This window comes from Ranitomeya variabilis, chromosome 7, assembly GCF_051348905.1.
Source record: "Ranitomeya variabilis isolate aRanVar5 chromosome 7, aRanVar5.hap1, whole genome shotgun sequence".
In the NCBI taxonomy this organism is placed as follows: Eukaryota; Metazoa; Chordata; class Amphibia; order Anura; family Dendrobatidae; genus Ranitomeya; species Ranitomeya variabilis.
Genome location: NC_135238.1, coordinates 118,348,000 through 118,371,534, shown reverse-complemented (window position 1 = coordinate 118,371,534; position 23,535 = coordinate 118,348,000). Strand labels below are relative to the sequence as shown.

At 44.5% G+C, this 23,535-nt stretch overlaps 1 protein-coding gene across 2 annotated transcripts in view; it reads right to left on the bottom strand.

The window, feature by feature from the left end:
* Positions 1-23,535, bottom strand: part of LOC143786355 (transient receptor potential cation channel subfamily M member 2-like) — a 1,952,850-nt gene that overhangs the window by 1,150,343 nt on the left and 778,972 nt on the right. For both annotated transcript variants that reach the window (XM_077275686.1, XM_077275685.1), the window contains 2 exons: positions 14,365-14,475; positions 10,665-10,893 (listed from right to left, as the gene is read on the bottom strand). In XM_077275686.1, coding sequence (XP_077131801.1) covers positions 10,665-10,893; positions 14,365-14,475 — 340 coding nt within the window. The remainder of the gene's footprint in view (positions 1-10,664; positions 10,894-14,364; positions 14,476-23,535) is intronic.

Here is a 23,535-nt window from a genome sequence, read left to right as displayed (position 1 = left end):
ACGCATGCAGTGTGCTTTTATGTGCAGTGCAATCTATTGTGTTTTTGTCCAGCTTAGACGTTGTTTGGTTACTGACCGCTTAGTACTCTGTCCTATCCTTTTCTATTTTAGCTAGAAGTGCCTCTTTTGCTAAACTCTGTCTTTTCTGCCTGTGTACGTATTTCCTCTTAAACTCACAGTCAATATTTGTGGGGAGCTGCCTATCCTTTGGGGCTCTGCTCTGAGGCAAGATAGGATTTCCCATTTCCATCTTTAGGGGTATTTAGTCCTCCGGCTGTGTCGAGGTGTCTAGGCCACGTTAGGTACATCCCACGGCTACTTCTAGTTGCGGTGTCAGTATTAGGATTGCGGTCAGTACAGGTACCACCTACTCCAGAGATAGTCACATGCGGCTCCAGGGTCACCGGATCATAACAGTACAACTGGCCAACAATGAGTTATATGCATCTCAGAAGAAGGGAAGAAAAGTGCTGAGTAGTGTTGAGCATTCCGATACCGCAAGTATCGGGTATCGGCCGATACTTGCGGGTATCGGAATTCCGATACCGAGATCCGATACTTTTGTGGTATCGGGTATCGGTATCGAAACAACATTAATGTGTAAAATACAACATTAATGTGTAAAATAAAGAATTAAAATAAAAAATATTGCTATACTCACCTCTCCGACGCAGCCTGGACCTCACCGAGGGAACCGGCAGCGTTGTTTGCTTAAAATGCGCGCGTTTCCTGCCTCCCGCGACGTCACGGCTTCTGATTGGTCGCGTGCCGCCCATGTGGCCGCGACGTGACCAATCACAGCAAGCCGTGACGTAATTTTGAGGTCCTGGAAGCCTAATTCTAGGCATTCAGGATTTTAAAATTACGTTCCGGCTTGTGATTGGTCGCGTCGCGGTCACATGGGGGACGCGACCAATCACAAGCCGTGACGTCACGGGAGGCAGGACACGCGCGCATTTTAAAATTACGTCACGGCTTGTGATTGGTTGCGTGCCGCCCATGTGGCCGCGACGCGACCAATCACAGCAAGCCGTGACGTAATTTCAGGTCCTGAATGCCTATTTCTGCATTCAGGACCTGAAATTACGTCACGGCTTGCTGTGATTGGTCGCGTCGCGGCCACATGGGCGGCACGCAACCAATCACAAGCCGTGACGTAATTTTAAAATGCGCGCGTGTCCTGCCTCCCATGACGTCACGGCTTGTGATTGGTCACGTCGCCCATGTGACCGCGACGCGACCAATCACAAGCCGGAACGTAATTTTAAAATCCTGAATGCCTAGAATTAGGCTTCCAGGACCTCAAAATTACGTCACGGCTTGCTGTGATGGGTCGCGTCGCGGCCACATGGGCGGCACGTGACCAATCAGAAGCCGTGACGTCACGGGAGGCAGGAAACGCGCGCATTTTAAGCAAACAACGCTGCCGGTTCCCTCGGTGAGGTCCAGGCTGCGTCGGAGAGGTGAGTATAGCAATATTTTTTATTTTAATTCTTTATTTTACACATTAATATGGATCCCAGGGCCTGAAGGAGAGTTTCCTCTCCTTCAGACCCTGGGAACCATCAGGAATACCGTCCGATACTTGAGTCCCATTGACTTGTATTGGTATCGGGTATCGGTATCGGATTAGATCCGATACTTTGCCGGTATCGGCCGATACTTTCCGATACCGATACTTTCAAGTATCGGACGGTATCGCTCAACACTAGTGCTGAGCCATTTTTTTTTCTGTAGTCTGTTTTGTCTTTCCTTCCCTCTTTTCCTCTGGGTGACTGAAGAGCTGTGTGCTAGCATGGATGTTCAGGGATTAGCTTCTCGTGTAGACCGACTGGCTGCTAGGGTACAGGGTATTTCCGATTATATTGTTCAGACTCCGGTTTTAGAGCCTAGGATTCCTACTCCTGATTTGTTTTTTGTGGACAGGGCTAAATTTTTGAGTTTTAAAAATAACTGTAAACTGTCTTTTGCTCTGAAACCTCGTTCTTCTGGTGATCCCATTCAGCAGGTTAAAATTGTCATCTCCCTGCTGCGTGGCGATCCTCAGGATTGGGCATTTTCCCTGGAATCTGGGAGTCCTGCCTTGATTAATGTAGAAGCCTTTTTTAAGGCTCTAGGGTTATTGTATGATGAACCAAATTCTGTGGATCATGCTGAGAAGACCTTGTTGACCCTGTTTCAGGGTCAAGAAGCGGCAGAATTGTATTGTCAGAAATTTAGAAAATGGTCTGTGCTGACTAAGTGGAATGAGGTTGCTTTGGCGGCAATTTTCAGAAAGGGTCTTTCTGAATCTGTTAAAGATGTTATGGTGGGGTTTCCCACGCCTATTGGTCTGAGCGATTCTATGTCTCTGGCCATTCAGATTGATCGGCGCCTGCGTGAGCGCAGAGCTGTGCGCGCTGTGGCGTTGTCCTCAGAGCAGATACCTGAACCTATGCAGTGCGATAGGATTCTGTCTGGAGTGGAACAACGGGGATTCATACGACAGAATGGGTTGTGTTTTTACTGTGGTGATGCTTCTCATGTCATTTCGGTCTGCCCTAAGCGTACTAAGAGGATCGCTAGTTCAGTTACCATTGGTACCGTTCAACCTAAATTTCTGTTATCTGTGACATTGATCTGCTCATTGTCATCATTTTCTGTCATGGCGTTTGAAGATTCTGGCGCCGCTTTGAACTTAATGGACTTTGAATTTGCTAGACGTTGTGGTTTCCCCTTGCAGTCTTTGGAGAACCCTATTCCTCTAAGGGGCATTGATGCTACACCTTTGGCTAAAAATAAACCCTAGTTTTGGATACAGGTGACCATGTGCATGGCGCCAGCCCATCGGGAGGATTGTCGCTTTCTGGTGTTGCATAATTTGCATGATGCTATTGTGCTGGGTTTTCCATGGTTGCAGGTACATAATCCGGTGTTGGATTGGAAATCTATGTCTGTGACTAGTTGGGGTTGTCAGGGAGTTCATGGTGACGTTCCTTTGTTGTCAATCTCCTCTTCCCCCTCTTCTGAAATTCCAGAGTTCTTGTCTGATTTTCAGGATGTGTTCGATGAGCCCAAGTCCAGTTCCCTTCCACCGCATAGGGACTGTGATTGTGCTATTGACTTGATTCCAGGTTGTAAGTTTCCTAAGGGCCGACTTTTCAACCTGTCTGTGCCTGAACATACCGCCATGCGGAGTCATATTAAGGAGTCTTTGGAGAAAGGGCATATTCGGCCATCTTCTTCACCATTGGGAGCGGGATTTTTTTTTGTTGCCAAGAAGGATGGCTCCTTTAGACCCTGTATTGATTATCGCCTCTTGAATAAGATCACGGTCAAATTTCAATACCCTTTGCCTTTGCTTTCCGATTTGTTTGCTAGGATTAAGGGGGCTAGTTGGTTTACTAAGATTGACCTTCGAGAGGCATATAATCTTGTTCATATTAAGCAGGGTGACGAATGGAAAACTTACGCCTGAGGGCCATTTTGAATACCTTGTGATGCCTTTCGGGCTCTCTAATGCTCCATCTGTTTTTCAGTCCTTCATGCATGATATCTTCTGGAATTATCTTGATAAATTCATGATTGTATATTTGGATGACATTTTGATTTTTTCCGATGATTGGGAGTCTCATGTGAAACAGGTCAGGATGGTATTTCAGATCCTTCGTGATAATGCTTTATTTGTGAAGGGGTCTAAGTGTCTCTTTGGAGTGCAGAAGATTTCTTTTTTGGGCTTTATTTTTTCTCCCTCATCTATAGAGATGGATCCGGTTAAAATTCAGGCCATTCATGATTGGATTCAGCCCACGTCCATGAAGAGTCTTCAGAAATTTTTGGGCTTTGCTAATTTTTATCGCCGTTTCATTGCTAACTTCTCCAGTGTGGTTAAACCCCTGACCGATTTGACGAAAAAGGGCGCTGATGTGACGAATTGGTCCTCTGCGGCTGTCTCTGCCTTTCAGGAGCTTAAACGCTGATTTACTTCTGCCCCTGTGTTGTGTCAGCCAGATGTTTCTCTTCCATTTCAGGTTGAGGTTGACGCTTCTGAGATTGGGGCAGGGGCCGTTTTGTCTCAGAGAAATTCTGATGGTTCCTTGATGAGGCCATGTGCCTTCTTTTCCCGATAGTTTTCGCCTGCTAAACGTAATTATGATGTCGGCAATCGGGAATTGTTGGCTATGAAGAGGGCGTTCGAGTAATGGCGACATTGGCTTGAGGGAGCCAAGCACCGTATTGTGGTCTTGACCGATCGTAAAAATCTGATTTACCTCGAGTCTGCCAAGCGGCTGAATCCTAGACAGGCTCTATGGTCTTTGTTTTTCTCCCGTTTCGATTTCGTGGTCTCGTATCTTCCGGGTTCTAAGAATATTAAAGCTGATGCCCTCTCTAGGAGCTTTTTGCCTGATTCTCCGGGGGTCCTTGAACCGGTCGGCATTCTAAAGGAAGGGGTGGTCCTTTCTGCCATCTCCCCTGATTTGCAACGGGTTCTTCAGGAATTTCAGGCTGACAAACCTGACCGCTGTCCAGTGGGGAAACTGTTCGTTCCTGATAAATGGACTAGTAGAGTGATTTCGGAGGTTCATTGTTCTGTGTTGGCTGGTCATCCTGGTATTTTTGGTACCAGTGATTTGGTTGGTATGTCTTTTTGGTGGCCTTCTTTGTCGCGGGATGTGTGTTCTTTTGTGCAGTCCTGTGGGACTTGTGCGTGGGCTAAGCCTTGTTGTTCCCGCGCTAGTGGGTTGCTTTTGCCTTTGCCGGTCCCTGAGAGGCCTTGGACGCATTTTTCTATGGATTTTATTTCAGACCTTCCGGTTTCCCAGAGGATGTCGGTTATCTGGGTGGTTTGTGACCGGTTTTCTAAGATGGTTAATTTGGTGCCTTTGCCTAAGTTGCCTTCCTCTTCTGATTTGATTTCATTGTTTTTTCAGCATGTGGTTCGTTTGCATGTTATTCCGGAGAATATTGTGTCCGACAGAGGTTCCCAGTTTGTTTCTAGGTTTTGGCGAGCCTTTTGTGCTAGGCTGGGCATTGATTTGTCTTTTTCTTCCGCATTTCATCCTTAGACAAATGGCCAAACCGAGCGAACTAATCAGACTTTGGAAACTTATTTGAGATGCTTCGTGTCTGCTGATCAGGATGATTGGGTGGCTTTCTTGCCATTGGCCGAGTTTGCCCTTAATAATCGGACTAGTTCGGCTACCTTGGTTTCGCCCTTCTTTTGTAATTTTGGATTTCATCCTCGTTTTTCTTCAGGGCAGGTTGAGCCATCTGATTGTCCTGGTGTGGATTCTGTGGTTGACAGGTTGCAGGAAATTTGGGCTCATGTGGTGGACAATTTGGTGTTGTCTCAGGAGGAGGCGCAACATTTTGCTAATCGTCGTCGGTGTGTTGGTTCCCGGCTTCGGGTTGGGGACTTGGTCTGGTTGTCTTCCCGTCATGTTCCTATGAAGGTTTCTTCCCCTAAGTTTAAGCCTCGGCTTATTGGTCCTTATAGGATTTCTGAGATTATCAATCCTGTGTCTTTTCGTTTGGCCCTTCCGGCATCTTTTTCCATCCATAATGTTTTCCATAGATCTTTATTGCGGAAATATGTGACACCCGTTCTTCCCTATGTTGATCCTCCGGCTCCTGTGTTGGTTGATGGGGAGTTGGAGTATGTGGTTGAGAAGATTTTGGATTCTCGTTTTTCGAGACGGAAGCTTCAGTACCTTGTCAAATGGAAGGGTTACGGCCAGGAGGATAATTCTTGGGTTTTTGCCTCTGATGTCCATGCTGCTGATTTGGTTCGGGCCTTTCATCTGGCTCGTCCTGATCGGCCTGGGGGCTCTGGTGAGGGTTCGGTGACCCCTCTTCAAGGGGGGGGGTACTGTTGTGAATTCTGCTCTTGGGCTCCCTCCAGTGGTTGTTAGTGGTAGTGCAGTGGTCTCTGGATTGTAAGTCAGGGCAGGTGTTTCTGCTTATTGCAGCTCTATTAGGTATTTAGGTTTGTAGGATCCATCAATCCCTGCCAGTTGTCCATTGTATCTTGGAGGGATTGCATTTCTGTCTGGCTCCACTTGCCCTGCTGTCAATTCAGCTAAGATAAGTGTCTGGTTTTTGTTCTCTGTAGCACGCATGCAGTGTGCTTTTATGTGCAGTGCAATCTATTGTGTTTTTGTCCAGCTTAGACTTTGTTTGGATTTTTCTGTCATGCTGGATTCTTTGGAGATGCAGATATACATCCTATGTCTTTAGTTAGATGTAGTAGATAGTATATTCAGCTGTGGATTTTTCTAGAGTTTTAACACTGACCGCTTAGTACTCTGTCCTATCCTTTTCTATTTTAGCTAGAAGTGCCTCTTTTGCTAAACTCTGTCTTTTCTGGCTGTGTACGTATTTCCTCTTAAACTCACAGTCAATATTTGTGGGGGGCTCCCTATCCTTTGGGGCTCTGCTCTGAGGCAAGATAGGATTTCCCATTTCCATCTTTAGGGGTATTTAGTCCTCTGGCTGTGTCGAGGTGTCTAGGCCATGTTAGGTACATCCCACGGCTACTTCTAGTTGCGGTGTCAGTATTAGGATTGTGGTCAGTACAGGTACCACCTACTCCAGAGATAGTCACATGCGGCTCCAGGGTCACCGGATCATAACAGGAACCCAAAAGCAGAATTCAGAACAGGTTAGGGCTAAAGTTAGGGTTGGGTCTAAAGTTAGGGTAAGGGTTGGAGCTAAAGTTAGGGTTAGGGTTGGGGATAAGTTAGGGTTAAGGTTGGGGCTAGAGATGGGGTTAGGGTTTGGATTACGTTTACGGTTGGGATTAGTGTTAGGAGTGTGTCAGAGTTAGGTGCGTGGTTAGGGTTATGGTTAGTGTTGGGATTAGGGTTAGGGGTGTGTTGGGGTTAGGGTTGGAATTAGGGTTAGGGGTGTGTTCGGTTTAGCTTAGGGATGGAGTTAGAATTGGGAGGTTTCCACTGTTTAGGCACATCAGGTGCTCTCCAAATGCGACTTAGCGTCCGATCTCAATTCCAGCCAATTCTGCGCAGAAAAAGTAAAATGGTGCTCCTTCTCTTCCAAGCTCTGCCGTGTGCCCAAACAGTGGTTTACCCCCACATATGGGGTATCAGCGTTCTCAGAACAAATTGGACAACTTTTGGGGTCCGATTGCTCCTATTGCCCTTGGGAAAATAAAAAATTGGGCCAAAAAATAATTTTTGTGAAAAAATATGATTTTTTTTTACGGCTTTACATTATAAACTTTTGTGAAGCACTTGGGGGTTCAAAGTGCTCACCACACATCTAGATAAGTTCCTTAAGGGGTCTAGTTTACAAAATAGTGTCACTTGTGGGGGGTTTCCACTGTTTAGGCACATCAGGGGCTCTCCAAATGCGACATGGTGTCCTATCTCAATTCCAGACAATTTTGTGTTGAAAAGTCAAATGGCACTCATTCCCTTCCGAGCTCTGCCATGCGCCCAAACAGTGTTTTACCCCCACATATGGGGTATCAGCATACTCAGGACAAATTGTACAATAACTTTTGGGGTCCAATTTCTCCTGTTACCCTTGGTAAAATAAAACAAATTAAATCTGAATTAAATTTTTATGTGAAAAAAGTTAAATGTTCATTTTTTTCTAAACATTCCAAAAATTCCTGTGAAGCAGCTGAAGGGTTAATAAACTTCTTGAATGTGGTTTTGAGCACCTTGAAGGGAGCAGTTTTTAGAATGGTGTCAATTTTGGTTATTTTATATCATATAGACCCCTCAAAGTGACTTCATATGTGATGTGGCACCTAAAAAAAAAATGGTGTTGTAAAAATGAGAAATCGTTGCTCAGCTTTTAACCCTTACAACTTCCTAACAAAAAAAATTGTTTCCAAAATTGTGCTGATGTAAATTAGACATGTGGGAAATGTTACTTATTAAGTATTTTGTGTGACATATCTCTGTGATTTAACAGCATGAAAATTCAAAGTTGGAAAATTGCGAAACTTTCAAAAGTTTTGCCAAATTTCCATCTTTTTCCAAATAAACGCAAGTCATATAAAAGAAATTTTACCACTATCATGAAGTACAATATGTCAGGAGGAAAAATGTCAGAATCACCGGGATCCATGCAAGCGTTCCAGAGTTATTACCTCATAAATGGACAGTGGTCAGAATTGTAAAAATTGGCCCGGTCATTAACATGCAAACCACCCTTGGGGGTTAAGGGGTTAATTATAGGGGGACCCCACATCATTTTTTGGGGGTCCCCCATTTTAATAGCCAGTAAAGGCTAAATATACATCAGCCCCCAGTCGCTGGCTTTCCCTCTCTGGCGCAGAAAATTGCACAGGAGCCCACACCATTTTTTTCCCCAAAAATAATCTTTTATTAAATATATACATGTCCCCTAATTTGCAAACACACTATCAATATACCTAATTTGGACATGTCCATGTGTCTGTGCACAATGAGTCATCCACAGTTGGGCGTAACCATGGATACCTAAGGAGAGGAGCTCTCCCTGGTGGCGAGTTAAGGCATAAGCCTTTTTTGAATGTTAGCCTGTGAGGCAACACTGTGGGCAACATTGCAAAGATCGATCAAATTGAGTGCGCTGCTGAACATAGAGAAGTGAATTGCATACGGATGCGTAACCTGTGTCTTAATGAAACAGAAGATTAATGAAATTGTCAAAGAACTGCTGATGCAGCCCGACAGAGGGCGGCAAGAGCAAGAGAAACAAATGAAGCAACTGAATCACGCAGATCATCTAAAGCTGCACGAGAACAAGCAACTTGCAATGTACAAAGTGATACACATATTTCACAAAAAATTTCAAAAATGAAATAGTGCACGACAAACATTCCCTTCCTGCTGCAAGAGAGGGCACATCCAAATACGTCCTATTCGTATGGATGACCAAATTAGTCAAGTTGATGAAAGGAGAGCATCAGCACTCCAATAATTTTATGGCTAATATAAGGCAATACAATAGCTCGCTTCCTTTGGCATCAATGGGAGCACAAGTAGCGCCACCTCCTGGGCATGGTCCATACTGTTTTCGAATTCATGGACAAATTTACCACAGAACTGCCCCATTGCATCTCGCTGTGTGTAGTACTCCCAAGTTTGCCCAGATTTATATCTTGGACAGTGAAGAAACATTAAGTACAAGTAGTCAAGCAAATAAAAAGTGCCTTCCAGAACTGCTGTCATATCTTGGAGAGAAAATGAAAGCAATTAACCCACTCGCAAGAGTCTTCACAATGATGAGGAAATTTGAAATAGAGGAAGAGAGGATTGCTGAATTAGAAAATCGTGATCCACTCAAAATAACAATGTCAATTATAAATTACTATAATGATGACCAGAGGCGCTACAATGCACCAAGGTGCAATGAAGTAGCTATAATTTATCAAAATGCAATGGGTGAACCCCCATTTAATAGGCACATCAGAGTTCACCTCAAAAGTGAAAACCAAACTCTTCAAATCAGCTTTCTTCACAGAAAATGTGATGCAATGACATATCCACTTCTATTCCCATATGGGGACAGTGGATGGACAATAAATTTGACAACTCCAATTGCCCTAAGTGTGCAACATCAAGGAATTGGTGACATTCATCTACCATCCATACCAGTGGATCAAGATCCACAAGAAAAAAATCACCCTGTTGCAGTACTATGCATACAGGCTTGCCATTCGTGACAAGTTCAATCCCCTTTTAAATGCTGGGAAGTTGACGCAACAATTTATCGTTGACAGTTACGTCAAAATTGAATCCGACAGGATCGAATATATAAAAGAAAATCAAAAGGCATTACTTTTCGACAGTTATTCCGGCGTTATGGATCACATCCATAATGCTGCATTACACCAAGGGCTAAAAGCTGGGACACCAGTAATTTTACCGCTTACTTTCATTGGAAGCCAAAGAGCTAAGCAGCAAAATTACCAAGACACCATGACAATTGTCTGAAAATTTGAAAGCCAGATCTTTTTGTTACGACGACCTGTAACCCAAAGTGGAAAGAAATTACTTAAAACTTAGAACCATGGGAAAGGCCAGAGTTCAGACCAGGTTTGGGTGCACGAGTATTTGAAATCAAACTCCAAGCTGTGCTTAACGAGATTTTGAAAAAACACATTTTTTGAAAAATAAAAATTAAGACTTTACTGCCCAGTGGCGTGGCAACGTTTCAGATAAGACAATCATTTCTCAAAGTTTGAGAAAGGATTGTCTTATTTGTATTATCCGGAACGTTGCCACGCCACTGGGCATTAAAGTCCTAATTTTTATTTATTGTGCGGTTTCCTTTTTTTTGCATATATATATATATATATATATATATATATATATATATGTGTGTGTTTTGAAGAATATTTGGTTTTAAAATGATGCTATATGGATGTCACAGGGTTACTTGATGCGAGGAAAATGCATCATCGCATAGCAAACGGATTACACATGGATCACTGTTCGGAGAACATTTGTGCAATTCTCGGCCGTCAAAATCGGACCGATTTTTATACGCTAAGTGTGACTCCAGCCTAACTTTTACCATTTCAAGACTTACTTTCTACCATTGCTTACAAGTAGCAATAATCGTTACGCTGCAGACAAGATAAATGTATCATTATTATCATTTTAACAAATGTTGTCCCCCTCACCTTTTGTTTGGTTTGAAGAACTTTTTTCTTTGTATGTACATACCTGCCTGATTTCCTCACAAACCAATGAAAAGAGCCAGAAATAGATGATGAGTTCCCTCCATGAAGGACTTGGTTGGAAATCAATCATTAACACATATGCAAAAAGCAGCAGAAAGCTGAAGTATGCTAAGATGTTTAGATGGAAAATAACAACTGGCGCCATGAAGAAAGCTTGAAAACGGTCAGTAGGGGTCATCGCATTTTTCGTTTTAAGGGTAGGAGTCTGTGACCTACAATATAAATAAATGGGAATAAACAATTCCTGAATCTGTCCTATGGAGTTACAAGATGATTTGGGATTTTATATGAACAAAAGCAGAAAGTTGAATAGAACAGAGAACTTATAAGTCTCTTGCATTAAAACCTTCCTCTAGTGTTAGGGTCGTGACCGACTCGTTTTAGGTTTTAAATGCATACAAATTCTACATACATTTGTTTATTGCATCAAGACTTTTTGACTTTTTCAGGAACTTCTTTTAAAACAAAATACAATAAAATAAAACTGTTTTACTAAATTGTAAAATGCTCTTATTAAAATTATAACATTTGTGTTGTTGGGGTCAATTTCGACCCAGGTCTAATATAAGAGTAAAAAAACAATAATAAGTCCCAAAACTGAACTCATAAACACAATATAATCCAACAGCTCACAGCCAGCTGTACCTCCAACAACTTGAGTTAGGGACATGTCCAGGCATGTATGGCCAAATCAGCTTAGAGTTGGTACTTTGCAGAGTATACATCTCCAGTTTACACATGCAACAATGAGGAGAAGATTTGATGTAAACCAAATTCTGGATTATATCTTAGATGAAAATGAATCAGAGGACACACAGCAGCAAACTAATACAGATGAACAGGTTTCTGAGGAGGAAGATGATGTGGAGTATCAACCGGAAGACACAGACAGTTCTGATCTGTCTGATGAGGAGGTCACTGGTGCTGAAGCTGCTCCCGCTGAAAGATTCAAATCCAAAAGTGGCAAGATCAGTTGGAGCTCAGTACCTCCAGATGTACATGGCAGGGCAGATGCTGAAAATGTCATAAAAATGACCCCTGGGATCAAAAGGTTTGCTGTGACAAGAGTAAGTGACATCAAGACATGTTTTGATCCATTTATGCCATTGTCAATAAAAAAAAGTCATTATTGCTATGACAAACCTTGAAGGAAAAAAAGTCCACGGCAACATGTGGAATGACCTTCATGATGATGTCCTGGATGCCTACATTGGTGTTCTTCTACTTGCTGGAGTGTACAAATCCTGCAATGAGGCCACTGATAGTCTCTGGGACGCATCGACAGGCAGGAATATTTTCCGGGCAACAATGTCACTTCAAAAATTTCAAATGATATCAAGAGTCCTCAGATTTGACAACAGAGACACCAGAACAAAATCTGACAAACTTGCTCCCATCAGGGATATTTGGGAGAAATGGGTGCAGCTCCTTCCACTGATGTTCAACCCAGGGCCAGAGGTGACAGTAGACGAACATTTTCTCCCTTTCTGCGGAAAATGCCCCTTCCGGCAATACATGCCAAGTAAGCCAAGCAAATACGGCATAAAAATCTGGGCAGCCTGTGATGCAAAAACTAGCTATGCATGGAATCTACAGATTTACACAGGCAAGTCTGCAAGCGGCATCCCTGAAAAAAAAACAAGGAAAACGTGTAGTCCTCGATATGACTACTGGGACTGCAGGGTCACAACATTACTTGTGACAATTTTTTTTACCAGCTATGACCTTGGACAAGAACTTCTCAGGAGGAAAATCACCATGGTGGGCACAGTGAAAAAAAAACAAACCTGAGCTGCCCGCTGAATTGTTGCAGATGAAGGACAGGGCTCCACTTTCCTCAAAGTTTGTTTTTACAGACACCACCACTGCTATTTCATACTACCCCAAAAAACAACGGAATGTGGTACTGACGTTCACACTTCACAAAAATGCAGCTGTGTCATCAGGAAGTGACAAAAAGCCCAGAATCATCCTGGACTATAACAAAAACAAAGGAGGAGTTGACAACCTGGACAAGCTGACTGCCACCTACACTTGCCAGCGAATGACTAGGAGATGGCCAATGGTTGTATTTTACAACATCCTTGATGTGTCAGCATGCAATTCATTTGTGTTGTGGACCCACATTCACTAAGGATGGAATTCAAAGAAAAAAAAACAAGAGGAGGATGTTTCTTGAGGAACTAGGAAGATCCCTTGTCAAGGCGCACATTGACCAAAGGGAACGAGTGCCCCGAGACCCAGCCGCTGCAGCCTTGGTCCGACAAATCCAGAGCTCAACAAGTGCTTCGTCCACACCCACAGCAACACAAAGAGCATCATCACCAGCATCCTCCTCAACCAACCCTGCCTCAACATCAACTGCAACAGCCACAACCCCAGTGAGACCACCTGATTCTAAAAGAAAGAGGTGTCAGGTCTGCCCCAGCAATAAGGACAGAAAGACAAACACATCGTGCTTCGCCTTCAAAAAATACCTCTGCAAAGAACACACAAAAAGTGTCACTTTTTGCCACACATGCATCTAAATACTAATGCATCCAAAAACTAGTACTTGATTTCTGTTGATTTGATTTGCTTGATTGATTGTTGTTTGTTTGTTTGACCTAGAAAAGCCACTTTTTATTATTGCTATTAATGTTAATATAATTTTCATCTTTTATTTGTATTAAAGTTCTATAGAAAAAAAATCTGTTTTTTGCCTTTTTCATAAAGTAGTTAGATATGGGTCAGAATTGACCCGTAACACCAAAGATGTTACTAGAGTTAATAATATAAAATATATATATGTATTTTTTTTTACATTTAAGAAATGTGTTCTAAAACCCTTCAGTAATAGTCAGGTAATATAACAAACTTTTTAAAGTTTATATTATTCTCTTGAGGTTCATTTGACAATATTTTTATATTGAAAATGAATGGTATGCTCTCAAATGAAAGGCCCAGGGGGCCACAACAAAAATATTAAAATCAATCCTTCCATGGATGAGAAACCCTAACAAGGTAACTAGAGGTAAGAAACAAATTGGATCATAAATAACTGTTTTTAGGGTATCCTAGGGGTGATTTAAGACACGGGTCAAAACCGACCCGTTAACATAAGAAAGAGTAACAGAAAGCTAACACTAGAGGAAGGTTAAATCATTGAAGCATATGTAACAAAGATTCTCTCACATTGATACATAAGTATCACACAAATCATGACACAGCATAACATTGTGCTGTTTTAAGGCTGATAATTTTGCTTCAAATATCTTGAGATGTGTTGAAATAACAGCGAGGAACAAATCCGTAGCTGTGGCTAAATAGCTGTTTGTTTGACAGCTATCTAAGATGATGGGGAAAATTATCAACACAACGGAAAGTGGCTCATAAGTGTTAAGGTGGAATAGTGAAAAAGATTAATATTAAAGTAAGTTTTAGCTATGGTATTTCTCCTCTAAATAAGAAAATTAAATTTCTTTTCAATGATTACTATCTATGAAACCCTCTATTATGGCTAGCTAGTGATATATAAAATCTGTTTTATTCAGCTACATATATAAATATGTATAGAATTTCCAAGCTCATTAGATTTTGAGTTTCCGTCTAGCCAACAGCTAAACAAGGTCCTATAGAAATTGTTGATGTTATCACAAGCTAACAAAAAAGAGATGTTACCTTTTTATTCTAGAGACACTTACCTGGATGCTATTTTATTTTTCTTTGTTTCAGTAGGTGCTGGATCATCAGGAAATGCTTCTGTGTTGTTTTCTTTTCTCATAACTTGAATGTGAATCACTTCCTCGTCTCTCCTGAGATAAAATAACATTATTACTGATTTTTGGAAAAAAATGAAACTAAGAAAGAAATAAGAAAACATTTTAGGTGTATTCTACAGCTAATGCCAATCTGCTGGCTTTTTTCTAATCAAATCTACTGTGATAGGTTAGATGTATACAGTAAACACTATGAACAGAAAGAATGCAGTAGTCAACCAATTGGTGAACTGATATCTGGAGACAATTATTGACCACATTTCTCCATATGGTGATGCTAGCTAAAAAGATAAAACTAGACGACTTTATTGACATATTGTGGCAAATTTGGGACTGCAATTTGCCTTCTGTGATAAATTGGTGACAACATAACTAACTCACATTAAAGGTAAGCTCCAACTGAGCATCTCCACATGAAAATCAACCACAAACTGCCTCCAGATATTTTCAGTGGAAAATTTGCAGTGCCAATCACTACCACCATGGAAAAAAGTATAATTTACTAAATGTAGATATAGTACTGTGCAAAAGTATTAGGTAGGTGTGAAAAAATTATGCAAAGTAACAATGCATTAAAATAAAAGTAGTTTAGTGAATGAACAAAAGAGAAAACTAAATCAAATCAATATTTATCATACCGCTGCTGCCGCCTCCTCGCTCACTCCCGGCCTCTGCTTCTCGTGCGCGCGCGCATACCAGGTTCAGTGCTGCGCATGTGCACTTCTGATCTTCTGTCGGCGCTCCTCTTCGTCTCCTCTATGGTCCTGGAGGACTAGTATAGGAAGTCGGTCCTCCTTATTGTCCTCTCTATGGTTCTGGAGGTCTGTTACCCGGAAGTGCTACCCTGCCTTTAGGTATTTAAACTGCTTCCTGCCGTCCCTCTGTGCCTGGTTATCATTTGTTCCTTCAGGTGTTCCTGGCCGCTCTTAGTCTCTGTGAAGTTCGTTTTCCCTTGGACTTTGGGTTTATCCTGTCTTTCCTGTATCCTGCTAGCCTCTGCGTTCCCTCAGTTCCTCTGCCAGTCCCTGCACTGCTGCAGTTTACCCACCAGTCCTGTGTCTCTGCAGTACTCACCTATCCTGTGGTCCTACTATCTCTGCCTCTTCTTGGTCTTCTCCCGTCCTGGTCCTCCAGCTTCCATGGCGATAGTCCCTCAGGGGCCTGCCCCTAACTCTCCCTGTATAGGGGGCGGTCTATCTGGTCAGCTCGTCCGTGAGGGGTTCGTCTTCGCGGTCTAGAGGGTCCACTTTCCGTTTTCCCTCTTTGAATCGTCACACTCACAATAGGACTGCACTCGGATGACATCTGAGTGCAGCCTGATTCTTACAGCATAACAGTAACCAGGCCATGGACCCAGCTGGTGTCTCTGCCACTCAAAAGGAGTTACTTTTTTTGCGGGAGAACCAGACTAGAATCATGTCCTTTCTCAAGAACATGGATTCTCGTCTCGCGATGTTACAGTCTACCGACCCTGGTAACGCTACTCAGTTGGCGGCTCTTCAGCAAGAGTTAAGTCAACAACGGGTCACTCAGTCCCATATTTTGAATTTATGGCCTCTGTCGATAACTGACTTCTCTCTCTTCAGACTGCCGCTTCTGCTCCTGTACAGGCGTCCGCTCCACAGCCCTCGCCCCGTCTTGCCAGGCCACCTTGGTATGGTGGGGATCCTAAATTATGTTGTGGGTTTCTCCACCAGTGTCAACTACACTTTGAATTATCCCCGCTACTGTACCCAACTGACCGAGCTAAGGTGGCTTTTGTGATGTCCCAATTGGAGGGTGAGGCTTTGGCTTGGGAGAACCCTCTGTGGGAGCGAGATGATCCAGTGGTTTCTCAACTTGCTCTCTTTGTAGACACCTTCCACAAGGTGTTTGATGAACCTGGTCATCTGGTATCGACTACTGAGTCCCTTTTCAACCTTAGTCAGGGGATCCTTTCTGAAGCTCAATATGCCATCCGTTTCCGGACGCTGTCCTCTGATTTAGGTTGGAATAATGAGGCTTTGGTGGGAGCATTTTGGCGAGCTTTGTCTTCTCGTATTAAGGATGAGCTGGCAGCGTGGGATACTCCCTCTGCTTTAGATGACCTTATCTCTTTGGCGACTCGCATTGATTTGCGATTCCCGGAGCGTTCTCGTGAGGTTGTCAGAGAGAGGAGATCTCCTCGTTTATCCTCCGTTACACGTGGTACTTCTCTTTCCCAAACCACTGCAGCTTCTTCCTCTTCTTCCCCTGAGCCTATGCAGGTTGATCGCCTCAAGCCTGCCGAACAACGCCGAAAGGAGAGACTCGCACAGGGCTTATGCTTTTATTGTGGCAGCGCTTCTCATCTTCTGCGTTCTTGTCCCCAGAAGCTGGGAAATGCCTCCGCCTAGGTCAGGTAAGAGAGGCCTCCCTAGGTAGCCATGATTCCTCTCCACCTTTGATTTTGCCTGTTATTTTACACATGGGTTCCAGTCGCTTCTCTCTTGAGGCTTATGTAGATTCTGGTGCGGCTGGGAATTTTGTTCAACTTGAGCTGGTTGAGAGACTTGGGATTCCTGTCAGATCCTTGGAGGTTCCTAGGCAAATAGCTTCTGTCGACGGTCAGCCTTTGCGAGAGGTCGTTTCTTCTGTCACAGAAGAGATTGAGATTCACATTGGAGCTTTACATCGAGAAAAGTTGGCATTTTATGTTTTACCATCTTTATCCCATGCATTTCTTTTAGGACTCCCCTGGCTTAGAAACCATGAAGCTACTCTGAATTGGCGTACTGGGGACATCCTATCCTGGGGACAGTTTTGTCAAAACAGATGCCTGCTTCCCGTCAAGCCTGCTAGTTTCTCTCCCTCGGCTCCGGAACTAGCGAATCTACCCGCAGCTTATCACTCTTTTTCGGACGTTTTCAACAAGAAGGAAGCAGAGGTCTTACCTCCGCATCACCCATACAACTGTCCGATAGATATTGTATCCGGCTCTACTCCTCCTAGAGGTCGTGTTTATCCTCTGTCACCGTCCGAGACTCAAGCCATGTCTGAATACGTTCAAGACAATCTGGCCAGAGGCTTTATACGGAAGTCCTCCTCACCTGCAGGCGCTGGTTTTTTCTTCGTTAAGAAGAAGGACGGTTCCCTTCGTCCCTGCATTGATTACCGTGGCATCAATAACATCACCATTAAAAACAAGTATCCACTTCCTCTCATCCCAGAACTTTTTGATCATCTGCGTGGAGCACGAATCTTCACTGAACTGGATCTCAGAGGAGCTTAAAACTTGATCCGAATTCGTTCGGGAGATGAATGGAAGACTGCGTTTAACACCAGAGACGGTCATTATGAGTATTTGGTGATGCCTTTCAGCTTATGTAATGCTCCTGCAGTTTTTCAAGAGTTGGTGAATGATGTTTTTTGGGACCTACTTTACACCTGTGTAGTGGTGTACTTGGACGACATCCTTGTGTTTTCACTGGATCTGCTTTCTCATAGGAAACATGTGCGGCAAGTTCTTCTCCGTCTGAGGGAGAATCGTCTGTATGCTAAACTTGAGAAGTGTGCCTTCGAACAGTCGTCCCTGTCATTCCTGGGCTTCATCATCTCTGATTCTGGTCTGTGTATGGATCCGGCTAAAGTTTCTGCAGTACACAACTGGCCATGTCCGCTTGGGGTTAAGGCGATTCAGCGTTTTCTATGGTACGCGAATTACTATTGGCAATTTATTCCTCATTTCTCCTCCTTGTCGGCTTCAATCTCTTCTTTGATAAAGAAGGGTGCCAATCCTTGTCTTTGGCCAGCAGAGGCTGAAAAGGCTTTTCATTCTCTCAAAGAAGCATTTGCCTCCGCTCCTTTACTCCATCGCCCTGAAGCTAATAAACCCTTCTTCCTAGAGGTTGACGCCTCTGCTGTCTGTGCCGGAGCTGTGCTTTCTCAGAAGTCTTCTACTGGTCATCTTGTGCCCTGTGGTTTCTTCTCCAAGAGTTTCTCTTCTTCTGAAAGAAATTATTCCATTGGCGACAGGGAACTTTTGGCCATTAAATTGGCCTTAGAGGAGTGGAGATATCTGTTGGAAGGAGCCTTACATCCCTTTGTCATCTTTAAGGATCATAAGAATTTGGCATACATTCATTCAGCGCACCGACTGAATCCATGACAGGCCAGGTGGGCCTTGTTCTTTACCCAATTTGACTTTGAACTTCGCTTCCTGCCTGGAGAAAAGAACTTCAAAGCTGACGCTCTATCCAGGTCCTTCTTGTCGGTGGACACTGAGGAGGAGTCCTCGCACATCATTAACCCCGCAAAAATCATCACACTTGCTCCAGTATCTATGACCTCTTTACCTCTGGGTAAGACTTTCGTTTCTGAGAGGAACAGGAGACGTGTGTTACTTTGGGGACATGCTTCCAAGCTAGCGGGACATGTCGGTTTCAAGAAAACTCTTGATCTAATATCTCGTTACTACTGATGGCCGACTCTTTTGAAGGATGTCCAAGCTTTTGTGGTCTCTTGTCCTTCATGTGCCAAGAACAAAGTACCCAGGCGGCTTCCTTCCCGGCTTCTTCTTCCTCTTCCAGTGCCTACCTCTCCGTGGCAACATATTGCAATGGATTTCTTAACTGATCTGCCTCGTTCCTGTGGTTGTACCGTCATCCTCGTGGTTGTGGACCGTTTTTCTAAAATGGCACATTTCATTGCTCTTCCTGGTCTGCCTTCGGCTCCTGAACTGGCGAAGATTTTTGTTCAACATATTTTTTGCATTCATGGTCTTCCACAGCACATTGTTTCTGACCGGGGAGTTCAGTTCACCGCTCGTTTCTGGAGATCTCTCTGTAAGTCATTGAACATTTCGCTTGATTTTTCTTCGGCCTATCATTCACAGTCCAACGGCCAAGTGGAGCGTACCAATCAGATCCTGGTTACTTATCTCCGGCATTTCTCCAACGCTCATCCAAATGATTGGTCTGACTTACTACCATGGGCCGAGTTTTCTTATAATAACCACACCAGCGAAGCTTCTACCAAATCTCCATTTTTTGTCATCTACGAACAACACCCTGGTCTTCCTCTACCAGTTCCTCCTGTCTCTACTGTGCCGGCGGCAGATCTTCTGTCTAGGGAATTCTCCAGGGTTTGGCAGGAGACGAAGTCTGCTCTTGAACTAGCTCAGCATAGGATGAAGAGGCATGCAGATAAAAGGCGTCTCGATTCTCCTGTGTTCCATCCTGGGGATAAGGTCTGGCTTTCTTCTAGATTTATTTGCATTAAAATCCCTTCACATAAACTGGATTCCTGTTATATTGGTCCTTTCGAGGTTTTGGCACGTATTAACAACGTTTCTTACAAACGTAAGTAACCTGCCTCTCTTTGTATCCCTAATTCCTTTCATGTATCTCTCCTTAAGCCTGTAGTTTTTAATCAGTTTCACACCTCGACTCTTTCTTCACCTTCGCCTGTTTCCGCAGACAATGTTTTTGAGGTTAAGGATAGTGTTGAGCGATACCGTCCGATACTTGAAAGTATCGGTATCGGAAAGTATCGGCCGATACCGGCAAAGTATCGGATCTAATCCGATACCGATACCCGATACCAATACAAGTCAATGGGACTCAAGTATCGGACGGTATCCCTGATGGTTCCCAGGGTCTGAAGGAGAGGAAACTCTCCTTCAGGCCCTGGGATCAATATTAATGTGTAAAAGAAAGAATTAAAATAAAAAATATTGCTATACTCACCTCTCCGACGCAGCCTGGACCTCACCGAGGGAACCGGCAGCGTTCTTTGCTTAAAATACGCGCGTTTACTTCCTTCCGTGACGTCACGGCTTGTGACTGGTCGCGTGCCGCCCATGTGGCCGCGACGCGACCAATCACAGCAAGCCGTGACGTAATTTTCAGGTCCTGAATGCCTAATTCTAGGCATTCAGGATTTTAAAATTACGTTCCGACTTGTGATTGGTCGCATCGCGGTCACATGGGCGACGCGACCAATCACAAGCCGTGACGTCACGGGAGGCAGGAAACGCGCGCATTTTAAAATTATGTCACGGCTTGTGATTGGTTGCGTGTCGCCCATGTGACCGCGACGCGACCAATCACAGCAAGCCGTGATGTAATTTCAGGTCCTGAATGCCTAATTCTGCATTCAGGACCTGAAAATTACGTCACAGCTTGCTGTGATTGGTCGCGTCGCGGCCACATGGGCGGCACGCAACCAATCACAAGCCGTGACGTAATTTTAAAATGCGCGCGTGTCCTGCCTCCCGTGACGTCACGGCTTGTGATTGGTCGCGTCCCCCATGTGACCGCGACGCGACCAATCACAAGCCGGAACGTAATTTTAAAATCCTGAATGCCTAGAATTAGGCATTCAGGACCTGAAAATTACGTCACGGCTTGCTGTGATTGGTCGCGTCGCGGCCACATGGGCGGCACGCGACCAATCACAAACCGTGACGTCACGGGAGGCAGGAAACGCGCGCATTTTAAGCAAAGAACGCTGCCGGTTCCCTCGGTGAGGTCCAGGCTGCGTCGGAGAGGTGAGTATAGCAATATTTTTTATTTTAATTCTTTCTTTTACACATTAATGTTGTTTCGATACCGATACCCGATACCACAAAAGTATCGGATCTCGGTATCAGAATTCCGATACCCGCAAGTATCGGCCGATACCCGATACTTGCGGTATCGGAATGCTCAACACTAGTTAAGGACATTTTGGCCATGAAAAAAATTAGAGGTAGAACTTTGTTTTTGGTCGACTGGAAGGGTTTTGGTCCTGAGGAGAGATCCTGGGAGCCTCGGGAGAATATTCTGGCTCCTTGAATTTTAGCAAAGTTTCTTTCTGGCCTAAAGAGGAGGGAGTGTTGTAAAGATGGGGGTACTATCATACCGCTGCTGCCGCCTCCTCGCTCGCTCCCGGCCTCTGTTTCTTGTGCGCGCGCGCATACCAGGTTCAGTGCTGCGCGTGTGAACTTCTGATCTTCTGTCGGCGCTCCTCTTCGTCTCCTCTATGGTCCTGGAGGACTAGTATAGGAAGTCGGTCCTCCTTATTGTCCTCTCTATGGTTCTGGAGGTCTGTTACCCGGAAGTGCTACCCTGCCTTTAGGTATTTAAATTGCTTCCTGCCGTCCCTCTGTGCCTGGTTATCATTTGTTCCTTCAGGTGTTCCTGGCCGCTCTTAGTCTCTGTGAAGTTCGTTTTCCCTCTGACTTTGGGTTTATCCTGTCTTTCCTATATCCTGCTAGCCTCTGCGTTCCCTCAGGTCCTCCGCCAGTCCCTGCACTGCTGCAGTTTACCCACCAGTCCTGTGTCTCTGCAGTACTCACCTATCCTGTGGTCCTGCTATCTCCGCCTCTTCTTGGTCTTCTCCCGTCCTGGTCCTCCAGCTTCCATGGCGATAGTCCCTCAGGGGCCTGCCCCTAACTCTCCAACTCTCCCTGTATAGGGGGCGGTCTATCTGGTCAGCTCATCCGTGAGGGTTTCATCGTCGCGGTCTAGAGGGTCCGCTTTCCGTTTTCCCTCTTTGAATCATCACACTCACAATAGGACTGCACTCAGATGACATCTGAGTGCAAACTGATTCTTACAGCATAACAATATTCAGTTTGATCGCCCTTTGCCCTCAAAACAGCATCAAAACATTAATTCTTCTAGTTACACTGGCACACGGTTTTTTAAGAAACTCAGCAGAGAGGTTGTTCCAAACATCTTAGAGAAATAACCACAGATCTTCTGTGGATGTAGACTTGTGTAAGTCTTTGTGTCTTTTCATGTAATCCAAGACGGGCTTGATAATGCACCTGCATGCTCGACCCGCTCCCATCCCACCTCATCCCTAACCTTTCCACGGTCTTCATCCCAACCCTAACGCACCTCTTCAACCTTTCACTCACAACAGGTGTCTTCCCTTCATCTTTCAAGCATGCCAAGATCACACCCATCCTCAAAAAGCCCTCCCTCGACCCATCCTCTGTGTCTAGCTATCGCCCGATATCTCTTCTCCCTTATGCCTCCAAATTACTGGAACAACATGTCCATCCTGAACTGTCCTCCCACCTCACCTCCTGCTCCCTCTTTGATCAGTTACAATCTGGCTTCCGACCCCATCACTCAACTGAAACTGCCCTAACTAAAGTCACCAATGACCTACTAACTGCCAGGAGCAAGCGACCCTACTCTGTCCTCCTTCTCCTGGACCTGTCTTCTGCCTTCGACACTGTGGACCACTCCCTTCTACTACAGATCCTCTCATCTCTTGGCATCAAGGACTTGGCCCTATCCTAGATCTCCTCATATCTGACAGACCGAACATTCAGTGTCTCCCTCCATCACAGCACCTCCTCACTTCATCCCTTGTCAGTCGGTGTTCCTCAAGTCTCTGTTCTAGGACCCCTACTCTTCTCCATCAACACCTTTGGCATTGGACAGCTCATAGAATCCCACGGTATGCAGTACCATCTCTACGCCGATGACACACAGATCTACCTATCTGGACCTGACCTCACCTCCTTACTTACCAAAATCCCGCACTGTCTGTCTGCTGTTTCAGCCTTCTATTCTGCTCGCTTTCTAAAACTGAACATGGACAAAACAGAATTCATCATCTTTCCCCATCTCACTCTACCCCTCCACCAGACCTATCCATCAATGTCAATGACTGCTCACTTTCCCCAGTCCCATACGCCCGGTGCCTCGGGGTGATCCTCGACTCTGCCCTCTCTTTCAAGCCACATATCCAAGCCCTTGCCTACTCCTGCCATCTCAAACTCAAAAATATTTCCCAGATCTGCACATTCCTTGACCGCGACACCACAAAAACACTAGTGCATGCCCAATCTGGCACCACTCCAATCCATCCTACACTCTGCTGCCCGACTAATCTACCTGTCTCCCCGATATTCCCCAGCCTCTCCCCTATGCCAAGCCCTTCACTGGCTTCCTATTGCCCAGAGACTCCAGTTCAAAACCCTCACAATGACATACAAAGCCATCCACAACCTATCTCCTCCATACATCTTTGACATGGTCTCCCAGTACCTACCTACACGCAACCTCCGATCCTCTCAAGACCTCCTTCTCTACTCCCCTCTCATCTCTTCTTCCCACAACCGCATCCAAGACTTCT